The sequence below is a fragment of the Drosophila serrata genome, unplaced genomic scaffold (genome assembly GCF_035046125.1).
Source record: "Drosophila serrata isolate PLE 108 unplaced genomic scaffold, ASM3504612v1 contig_382, whole genome shotgun sequence".
NCBI lineage: Eukaryota > Metazoa > Arthropoda > Insecta > Diptera > Drosophilidae > Drosophila > Drosophila serrata.
Window position 1 is genome coordinate 2,128,408 of NW_028257280.1, and position 11,471 is coordinate 2,139,878.

General features: G+C 43.2%; 2 protein-coding genes across 2 annotated transcripts; one reads left to right on the plus strand and one right to left on the minus strand.

Moving 5' to 3' along the window:
* Positions 1–4,434: 4,434 nt before the first annotated feature.
* On the minus strand, positions 4,435–5,353 carry LOC110186333 (uncharacterized). The gene has a single exon (XM_020955479.2). It carries the CDS (start codon positions 5,191–5,193, stop codon positions 4,636–4,638), a length of 558 nt encoding a protein of 185 aa, XP_020811138.2. The 5' UTR covers positions 5,194–5,353; the 3' UTR covers positions 4,435–4,635.
* A 1,319-nt stretch (positions 5,354–6,672) lies between these two features.
* Positions 6,673–7,563, plus strand: LOC110186332 (uncharacterized). The gene is made up of 2 exons (XM_020955478.2): positions 6,673–6,832; positions 7,017–7,563. Exons 1-2 carry the CDS (start codon positions 6,823–6,825, stop codon positions 7,469–7,471), a joined length of 465 nt encoding a protein of 154 aa, XP_020811137.2. The 5' UTR covers positions 6,673–6,822; the 3' UTR covers positions 7,472–7,563.
* Positions 7,564–11,471: the final 3,908 nt, after the last annotated feature.

Sequence of the window (11,471 nt, forward strand, 5' to 3'; positions counted from 1 at the left end):
TTCCACTTTCGCCCGTGTTGGCAGAAACTTCAAAAGAGTGACAGGCTTACAAAAATAAATAAAAAGTGACAAAAAGGACAATAAATTCTTAAAGAGCCGTCTTTATTTAATGTGTTAATTAATTATTATTCCCTAAATTATGTTCTGTTCTTAATTTTCAATAAAGTAACTAATGAAAATTTTCGTACAACCAAGGAATATTTAAAATGAGACTATAATATTAAAATTAGAACAAAATCCAGGCATAGTCATTGACTATTAGTCGATATAAAATACGCACTTATTTTTTACTATTTTTTATTATTTCAACTTTTTAAGTACAACCTTAATAGTAACTTTGCTGACTAGAAACTTCTTAAAAAAAAGAACTATATCTTTCAGCTTGATATTTGGTTAGGAGGCCGAAATTGAAATATTCATAACTAACCCAAAAATGGATTAATTACAATTCGGAAACCCTTCCTATGTTAGTTTTTATTAGGTTAACAAATCTGCATACTTAATTTAAAATTTTAGAAAATTAAATTTTTTGCCAATTTTTAATAATTTTAATGATGTAACCCCTTATAAAATTTTCAAAATTTTGAAAAAAATAAATTTTCCCCGGACATGGCTTAATCGATTCAGCTCTTAATGCTGATCAATAATATATATGATTTATAGGATCGGAAATGACTCCTTCACAAGCTACAAGCTTCTGACTAAAACTATAATACCATTTTTTGTATCGATATTATTTCTATTTTTATATGAAAATTTGTTCTACACATCAATTTTAAAAATTGCATAACTTAGCCAAAAGAGCATTTATTTTAATTCAGAAACCACTCCCTTTTTAGTTTTTAGTAGTTCAATAAATGTGCATACTCAATTTTAAATTTAAAAAAATTAGGATTTTTATCGATTTTTGACAATTTTAACGATGTGAACCCTTATGAAATTTTCAAAATTTTAATTTTTTCCGGACATGGCTAGATCGACTTAGTTTTTAATGCTGATCAAGAAAATATATGATTTATAGGGTCATACCCTGCAAGTATAAAAAGGTCACTCTTTCCTATAAAAGCCATCCGGTTTAAATGAAAGCAAAGAAAGCCTCCTTTTTGGCTTTTGTATCAAATTAGCTTGCATGAATAATGACGCACAAAACTTTCGTTTTATATGCATGCCCAGGTGACCCCAAATAGAATATTAAATGAATTCATTTTGCCAGATGACAGATGACAGGCTGTCGAGTTAATAATCCTCCACCTGAAACCCGAACTCAGTTTAGCAGACATTTATCTCTCGTTGAGCTTAAATCTCAATCGACTCGAAAGACAGATGACACTTTTATCGTAAATGCAGGAGCTGGGCTCTTCAATTAGGAGGCACCACCACGAAGGTGCCACCAAGGCTGAATCGGCCATTATAGCAGTGCAATTCAATTAGACGCCGCTGGCAGGAAATAAGCCCACTGCCAGAGGGGATGGGTTCCTCGTCTCTGTATGTATACGAGGAGCTTCTGCAGCGGATCCCGGCCAGGCAGCAGCACACATTTGACAGCATGAAATTGAGTGAGCTGCAGGTCGTCCTAGACACACAATGTCTCCCTATCATCTCCGTGCCAATACGAATACCCATGCCCCGTCTCATTTCGGGCCTTCCAATCGAACGGAGGATGAGCTATCTAGAGCACGATATATATGCAGCTCGTACCTCGAGCACCTTGCATTCGCATGAGTTATCATTTCGGGCACATTGATTTATGCAGTCGGGAAAGCCGGGAAAGCAACCTGCATGCCTGCTGCTGAGATAAGAATTAATTGGCAAGTGCACTGTGCAAATAAATTGCATAGTCGGGCGGTGGTGCTGATGGTGGTGGTGCTCGTGGTGGTGGTCTCGGTGTGGGTTTCGGATATGAAAGCACACATAAAGCAGGCTCCCTGGATGGCTGCTGTTGCTGCTTTTAATGCAAATGTGACAAATGTTTTACGGCTGGCTGCGTATGCATTGACTCTGGGCAAACACCTGTAAATGGATTGAAGCCACAGCAGGTGGCCAGGAGCGGAGGAGCAGCAACAAAGGATTAAGCCAAGCATTATACACTCTGATTGTTTATCATAAAAAATAGAAAATTATCCCACTATGATGAAACCTGATTTAAAAATGAATCCGCGGGGGGCTTAACCGAGATTTATTTTATGGAATTACAATTGTAATTAAACAATTGAATACAACTGGAATCTAAAAACAAATAATTGAATTAAAGTACTTGAAATTTGGTAACCCATTCCCTCTAGTCCGCTCCTGTCCCACAACACCGTATATTAGTTGCAACTGCGACAGTACCTCCTTTTATGTTTGCATTCCGGGCAGGCGGCTTTAATCGCAGCTGGCCTTGGTGCCACATCCACACAGGGCCAACAGCGATGTTGCACCTCGAATGGCATTTTTGCCCATATTTGGGATTTGCATTGCCACATTAACTGCAGCAGCCAGTGTGTGTGCGTGTGTGTGTTTGCTGTGTGTGTGTGGCTTACTGTGTGTTCGGTTAAATTTTGCTGCAAAGAGCGAAGAGAACATAAATTGAAGGGCAGCTGAACAACATTTGCAGGCGATCAATATTATTGCGCCTGCGGTGGGGCAATCAACGAAATGGAGAGTCCCTTAACAATGATGCATAGAGCGGATGGGAGCGGGGGAGGAGGCGTCATGGTTCCCTGGTGAATCCCCGTCTGCATGGCCGGAGAATGTGCTCTGGATATTCGCCCAAACGATATGTTCCGGTAGTGATGATAATTTATCCTTATTCTGGACATGAGAAACGGCATTCCTATTTTCAGAAAACTTATTTTTTGCACTTTATTGGACCTTTATTGTACTTTCTTAATAAAGGATTCTATATAATATAAGACAGTTTAAAATGATTTTAAATAATTTACGAGTGAAGTTAGTAAGCAGCAAATATTTTGTATAAAAAATAAGATATAGTTTTTCGTTATATTTTACCACTATTGCTTGATCTCTTCTCTTCGAAAAAGTCCCATTTGCCATCACAGCCTCCCAGCGAAAAAGATGCTGGTGGTTTATTGATTTCCCAGCTGATTGGGGCTTCCTTAAATTATATTTATTACTTTCTTGAGAGGCTGCCAGTCCCTTTGCGACTGCAGTTAAAGCTATTGACCTAATGCTTACAATTCGATGAGGAATCCTGAGGAGTTTTCGCTGGGCTATTATCAGCTGCTTTTCGTCTGGCAATCGGTTAATTACTTTCGCCCCAATGCGAATCGCTGTCTGCGTCAGCAGGATGCGATTCCTGCCGGCTCCTGCGGGCGTTCTCGGTCTCCGTCCTTCTGGAACGCAATAAATTAGAAGTCGCTTTCATTGATTTCTGCTGAGAGCAGCAAGTAAACATTTAATTAAATTGCGACCCACTCTCAATTTCCGCCCCGGCAAAGGCTAAACACTTTTATATCAGTGGCAATTAAAATTACGTATACGTGATGTTGCCTGCCATCGCCCCTTGGGCATTGATTAATGGCCGGGCGTAAAAGAGAGCGCAGAAAAAACAGAAAGGAATATGCAAATTGAAGATTTATTAAAGCTCCGGCGGGGAGCTGGGATCCTGATCCTAGATCCTGGGCGTTAACAGTTGACAGTAATTTCCTGCATCTGTACGCGCTCAAAGCAAAATGCAATTTCCGATAGAGCGCCCTGTCTGTCTTTTTTTTATGCGAAATGCCCAGCTGCATGTGTCATCATTCTTATGGCCAGGTATATACTGGTCCTGCGCGATGTTTTATGGCGGCAAGAACAAAGGCTTATGACTGTAAACGAGCCTGAAGACGGGAGGTGAGGAAGCTGCAGGACCAGCTGGCGGAGGAGCAGGAGCTCCAGTAAAAAATAACGCCACATAAGGGAATGACAAAGTAAAAGGGCACATCAAAGCCGTCTGCGAAGGGCGGGTCTGAGTCGTCCTGCTGACCTCCACCATGATGCTGCCCGACAGACAGCGCCTGATGGGAGAGGAGCCGGCATAAAGGAGAGTAATGCCAAAGGATAATGCGTGGCTTTTGTGGGAGTGTGAGGACTAAAAGGATTTACCCCATTTGCCGCAAACTAGAGCACATCATTTAATATGCTCAAATGAGCAATATTTGCAATGAAAACCTTTAGCCGATGATGGGGTGTTATTTGCAATGTGTTAATCCGTTAAAGATAATAGCGAATCACTAATAGAAAATAGGTGAGGTTTTTTCTTTAAAAATGTAATAATTTAGTAATAATTTTAATAATGTTTGGACAGTACATAGCCAATAAAATACCTCTGCCAAGTACCTTTCACCACTCATTGTGATTTTGTGCCTTCAAATTGTTCTCGCTATCAAGATGTTGCTTCTTTATCAGCTTTTTAGTCAACTCTATCGGGCAAAGAAACACCCACAATCGAAATAAATAGAAACTTTTTACTTTATTTACAGAGATAAAACTATATATTGAGTGAGTGAGTCAATGAGATGGCGCAGCAGGTTAAGCCCATAAATGAAATAAGATTCGAGAAAAGACTGTGGTAGACACACCAGGTGCTGCATGCAATGACGATGATTATTGGCTGTTTTTATATCATACACGGAATGCCCTATCCGCCGGCAATCAGTAGTACGCCTCGCATTCCATCTGGCGACGCCACAGCATCCAATCCGCACAGCCCAACGCCTCCTGGGTGGCCAGGAATCCTTTGCCGGCGGGGCACGTGAGTAGCAGAGGTGTGGCAGATGGCCCCGGGCAGAGGTAGAACTGATTGGGATCTGCGGAGGCCCAGGGCGACAGCAGGTGTTCGCCGCTGTCACAGCCATCTGACGACGACCCGGCAACCACCTGCTCCTCGGGGGCAGGCAGGCAGGCCGGCCACTGGGCAAAGGGCAGGCAGCCGACATGGCCGAGACCGCTGAAAAATCCCCGGCCTGCCGGACATCGGAGCTGCAGCGGTTGGCCAGCATCGGAGCACACGTAGAATATGTTGGGATCCGGATCCCCCCACATATCCGTGGCGTGTCTGCATGTTGCAGTCGTGGTTGTGTTGGGGTCGGAGTCGGGGTCGGAGGAGGCGGATGCTGAGACCTCTCCCTGCAGCAGCCACAGCAGCAGCAGAAGAGAAATATTCCATTTATTTTTCATAAATAATTTCATCACGAACGGCTGGCAGGGCATTTATTGTGGCTGGCTCCCACACTGTCTGCTTTCTCCTTATTGCAATTTGCTAGTAAACACTGTTATTCCTGCACTGTTTCGGGTTTCATCATTTGGTCATAAGCTGTGCTCGTTAATAAATTTATTTGCTCCCTGCTCCGTCCTCCGGCAGCGAACTGAAAAACTCGACTCGACTGATTGATGTCGTCGCCGCCATTGTCTTTCGTTTTTATACTCATGCTCATTGCACGACTTTCCATGTTCGCCCTGCAACGATATCGGTGCTATTTTTACAGTCATTTTTCATTTCGGGCTTTTCGGGCATTTTTATTTTGGACTAAAGTGACGTCATTATATCAGCAGCAGCAGCACAAGTTTACTGATTAGATAACCATTGTGGTTTAAAGTTTCCTCAGCTCACGCGTGATACATTTTTTAGGTACCGAGAGATCTCTATCAGTCTCATCGTTTGATTGGTTGAAAATCGCGTTATTTGTAATGACAATCTCTAAAGTTTAAATGAAATATTCCTATCATCTTCAGATTATTTATATATACAAACATTAGGGCATTCCTTATAGAATATATAGAAATATATTATAATGGAGAAGATTTTTTATATACAGCTCATCTTATAGGTTCATTGGTGTCCAAATGATTCACTGCGTATAAAACCACAGCCCAGTGACTACCGAAAAGCCAACATTACAAACACACTATTGCACGTCGTTATCTAAGTGATAGCAGAGACATTAATTGCCTTTCAAATGAAGCCAAATTGGAAATTATTGCTGCAGAAATCAATCGAAAATTTAATTACGCTCTTCTGCCAGCCAGCCAGCCTTGATAATGGGGCAATGTTTTCGGGTTCGTCGCTCAGATGCAGGCCCAGCTGCTGTCAGAAGTTCTAATTGATTTGGCTTAGAGCGCCCGAAAGGAGCTCAGCTGGCGGCGGGAAAGAAGTCACTTTGCGGCCAAGACCTTCAGGATAACCTCCATAACCTGCAGAAAAAAGTTGGACGAGCGACGGGCTCAGTCTCGCAGTTTTGCCGGCAAGTCACGTTGTCAATTCAACTTCGCCTTGTCTTCCCACTTTTTGCACTCTATTTACGCGAGCTCCAAGTTTAAATAGGCAAACTTCGCGGAGCTCCGGAAAAGTTGACAATATAATCGACATAAATTCCAATAGGCTTGCTATCGATGGGAATTCAATTAAAACTTTCCGGGGAAAATACGTAGACGTGAGAGCAGCAGCAGGTGATACTAAGGCCCCAATGTTTGGCACTCCAAGAGCAATTTATACTCCGGTTCCTGGAAGGCGCTCATCACTTAACCAGCCACTTGAGACGCGCGATACCTGCCAAAGACAGGGCATTGGAAATTAGCCAAAAACTCGCCATTATCTCCATTCATAACATTCAAAACACCAGATAAGCGGCATTCATCGCTACGTATGAGCAAGACCAGAAGCCAAAACAGGCCTCGAACTACGTTCATCATCCGAGGTGTCAATGATATGGTGTCGCTCTCGAGAGTCCCGATAAGTTTTCTTGATTGGATAGAATGTTATAAAAGCCCCCGCACTTGCCTCAACATTGTTTAGTTTGTCTTAAATCTTTGAATCGAAAGGAAGCAACAAAAGGATACACCATGCTGAAAGGTAATTAAAAGGAAGCTTATAAGATACCTTGTTATAACGAGGATGGAAACGAACAACTTCTCTTTTTAATACTGTGAAATAATCAAAAGTTAAAAAATCAAATTATAAACTTTAAATCATACATATTGTTAATACGAAAATAATCATGTGACCTTTAAGTTAATAATTAATATATCCTTTATAGAGCTCATGATCTTTTTCGGCCTCCTAGCCCTGGTCTTCGCCGCATCTTTGGGCACCACGGGAAGCGATGTCACCACCGTTTGCCAGTCCGAGGACGAGCTGTGGGGCAGCGAGGACATTCGCAAGTTCTACTTCTGCCTGGATGGCGATGTGATCGCCGACCAATGCGACGAGGGTTACTACTTTGTGAACAATGCCACCGTCTCCGGCTGCCTGCGCGAAGATCTGATGAACCCCTCCTGCGTTAACTCGGTGGCCAAGGTGCCCACCTGCACCGATGGCACCCAGTACCAGCCGCAACGCGCAGCCAACCTGACCAACTTCTACGTCTGCACCAGCGAGGGCGTCCTGGAGCTGCCCTGCGCGGAAAACAAGGCCTTCGTGGATGTCGGCGGATACCTCGGCTGCTTCCCGTGGTCCCAGTGGCGCTCGTTGCGCAACTGCACCGAAGCCTGATTAATTATAGTTCTCCAGCGACCACTTATCGCGATTAAAAGTGTCCGAATTGAAATGTTATTAACTTAAAATTGATTGGAAAATAATTGATATATGAGCGGCGGTCGAGTAGGCAGCCGATATGATAAGGTATGACACGTATTGAGGCCTCATTTCCTGGACGGACAGAAAAAATCAACAAAAATCGATTGGCCATAAATCTTGGCCAAATACGAAATTACACGACAGCCGCAAAATCATTTCCCAAGAAAATTCCATAGCAATCCCAATCAATGCACTTTGTCTCGGGTGCGTGCGTGTTGGTGATTGCCATGGCGAATGAAAGGATTGCCACTCTAAGGGTTCGTCCTTTGCGCAACACCGCAAAACAATTGTCGCCGCAAACTTTTGCGCAAAACAAACAACGACTGGCGAGGGGGGACAAATTACAGGGCCAAGGACCAACTGCAGGACATGCTCCTGGTTTTGCTGAACACATGTTTCGTCTGCCATCGCCGGCGAGTCCTTTAGAGGTCTTTGGACCCAGCATTGAACACTGAGAAAAGTTGCCAGTATTGTTTGTGTGTTTAATAGAATATTTATTTAGGCAATGTTTCAGATTATATCCTCGACTGTAAGGTTTCCTTCCTCTTCACTGCACTCACTGTACAAGAATTTCTTCGAGTGCGCCATGTGCGTCAGGACTAAAAACGAGTTTAAAGTTCGATGCTGGTCTGGCATTAATCTTGCTGTTGGTGTATACCGAGTGCAACATGAAACCAGAAGTTGCATCAGCGGACCCTAAGGGACTCACGTGAAGGAAACCACTGCTGGCCGGTTGAGAGGAGATCTAGTGGGTCTTAGAGTGATCCATCCCGTGCTCCTCTTTTTTGCTGGGTGCACTCACCAAACTCCAGCGCCCAGCTCCCAGTGCTCTCTTTGATCACTCGCAGACCCATCCGGCTAGGTAATAAATGTCTGAGTGGTGGCCAGGCAGCGAGGGCAAAGTGTCAGTGACACGGAACTGCAGTTGCTCCCTATGCTCCCTATGATCCACTGCTCCACTGCTGCCTCACTGCCACCCCAAATGAGTTAGTCAGGAAATTGCATTATTTGTCTTTGGCCATTGCGGGCAAAAACCGTGTGTGCATAGTATGTGTGGCAATGCCTGTTCCTGGACAATACTGCATGTGTGTGAGTGTGCCTCCCATGGGGCACGGCACTAACTAGTGTGGTCGGTACCCCTCAACCCACCGCAATGCCAGCCCCATGCTCTTGCCACTGCTCGTTTTGCTGCCTCGCCAGCCACTTTAAATGGCGTGGCTATCTCCGGGCCTCGCCCGTCACACATGCGAGTTTTCAAACGCTCCAAAGGCACAGCAATCTTTCTGCTCCATTTCCGCCCACTCCTGCAGCTGTTGCCGCATCTCCTGCTCCGGTTCCTGCTGCTGCTCCTTTCCCAGCTCCTGTATGCCTCTGTTGTTGCATTTTAATTGCATGGATGCCTGGGCCGTTCGGGCCATTAATCCTGCACAAGTTTTGTGCAAAAATTGCGAAAGGGGATTTTTAAAGTCACAACTGTCGTATGTTATCAGCACACCCGGGGAGATTCGCTCTCACAGAAAAGTGTGTGCACTGCAAGGAAAGTCCAGTAATTGTCCTTAATATTTACAATCTAGATGTATAATAAAATATACATAAAATAAGAACTTAAAATTTGTAACGTTTTAATTTCCAGCAACCTTAATGTCTTTCATAAATTTTGATTTCTCCTCCTGCCTCCTGGGACCTTTTGGAGTGTGAAAATGCTCAGTGGACGGACTGAGTTCTCGAGAACTCGCTGAGAACTTGGGCCTGTAGTTAAGAGTTGGACTTGGCCGGACCGACTGCCGCAGCGGTGCTTGGATTTAATTGAGTTTACAATTGTTTTGTGGCCTGCGCACGGCTCCTAAAGTTTCGGCAGTGGCCTCAAGTGTTGGTGACGCTGTTCTGACCTCTGACCCCTGGTCAAAGTGTTGCTGCTTTAATTAAGTTTTTGGATCTAAAAATGCAGCTGACAACCGGGCGCATACGCAATGCGCTTGTAATTTTCTCCAGTTTGTATTATTTTTACTTCGATTCAATGGAAAAATACACTTCCCGTGGCATGGGCATAATTGGCATTTTTAGACTCACACCATCGAGTGGTGACAGTCGGCGTAGTCCTACCTCCTTCCCTCTTTCTTTTTAGCCCCTCTGCTGTGGCTTCCGTTGAATGATTTTTCAGTGCGCGCATTTTCGCGCTTGAATTGTTTGCGTTGCACGGACAAGAGCGGGCAGACGGCGGGGGTACGGAAAAGTTGGCTTAAACTTTTCCACTTGAATGGCAGCGGAAGGTTTTATGCGCCTCAGTTCCAGTGGTAGTGCCAGTTCCAGTTCCAACCCCCCTGGCAGTGGGGCGGCTCTTGTGCCCTATTGTGCTGCAGCGGCGCATGAAAGTATGCAGCATAAAATTTGTGCTCTGCAACAAATAAATATTTGACCCCAGCGCCCAGCAGGGCGCAACGCATTCCTCTCTCCTTATACAGAGCATAGTGATGCCGATATGGTTTTTCTTTTTGCTAAGATCTATCTTAATTTTAAGGGAACTCCTAGAAAATATATTATTTATATTTTAAGGAAGCCATGTTAATTATATTGAGCTTTAAAAATATATTAAAAACATGAAAGGAAACTATCTTCGGAAAGCCGAAGTGTGTATACATTTGAAGTCAGCCAAAAGATAATGAGTTCAAGTATGCAATAGTGATCTATTAATAATTTTACTAAAAAATCATAACTTTAAAACCCCATATCTAAGCCAAAAACGCACTAATTTCATTTCTGACTTCAATTCTGTGCTAGTTTTAACAGGGCTAACAAATCTGCGTAAAAAGTTTTAACATTTTAAAAATTCGATTTTATGTCAAATTTAGACAATTTTAATGATGTAACCCCTTATAAAATTTTCAAAATTTTGAAAAAAATAAATTTTGACCGGACATGGCTTAATCGATTTAGCTCTTAATGCTGATCAATAATATATATGATTTATAGGGTCGGAAATGACTCCTTCACTGAATTGCATGCTTTTAACTGAAGTTCCAAACACTGCAAGGGTAATAAAAGTTCTTCCAAAAATATAAGATTAGATGGCTTAAATTTCCGTTTCAAAAGCCGTATGGAACTTTTATATTGTGTTTCTTGTTAATTTATTGTATCCTGTTTCTTGTAAGCCTATATTTAATACTTAATTTATTCTTCTAAATGTGTTTTTATTATTTGTATCACCCACTTATTCCATTTTCAAATACTGATGAGTTTTGGCAACACTGATGTGAATCGTTACACCCCTCCTGCAGTTGAGTTCACGGCGCCGTTGAATTTATATTTGCACTTAACAACCAAGCAAGCAACAAGGATAGGAGACCAGAAGTGGGAGCAGGAGCAGGAGCTGGAACAAGACCAGGACCCGGACCAGGACCAGGAACGGGGACGGGAACCGGAACAGAAGCAACAACAAGGACAACGACAACGATGGCGGCAACAATGCAACCGCAGCCCACCAAGGCACCACTTTCGAGAGGGAAAAGTTTGTTTGGCTTATTTTTCGGTTACAAATCAAATCCAAAATCGCATTAAAATTGCATGCAGCGGAAAAATTGTGCACCCAGCCCGGTTAAGGGGTTGTGAAAGAAGCCCCAAATAACCGCGTAACCAGTAACCAGAAGCCGTGCCACAATAAGGACGACATCGAGTGCAGCAGGATCAGGAGGCGAGGAGGGTGCTGCTGAAGTGCTTATTGCTGTTGTTGTCGTTGTTGTTCAAGACATTTGCTGCGGTGCTTGATTGTTGCCGTTGCCATTGCAATTGAATTTTTGCGAGACGAAATCACTTCAACGCCTTCGATTTCAATTTCCGCCACATTTCAAATTTGTATTCAGTTATTGCATTTTGCCCGATTCTGCATTCGTAATCGGTGTTTTGCTGATTGTTTGCTTTC

Coding starts and splice junctions, on each gene's coding strand:
- LOC110186333 (XM_020955479.2), bottom strand. CDS start 5,193: ATGCCCTGCCAGCCGTTCGTGATGAAATTATTTATGAAAAATAAATGG.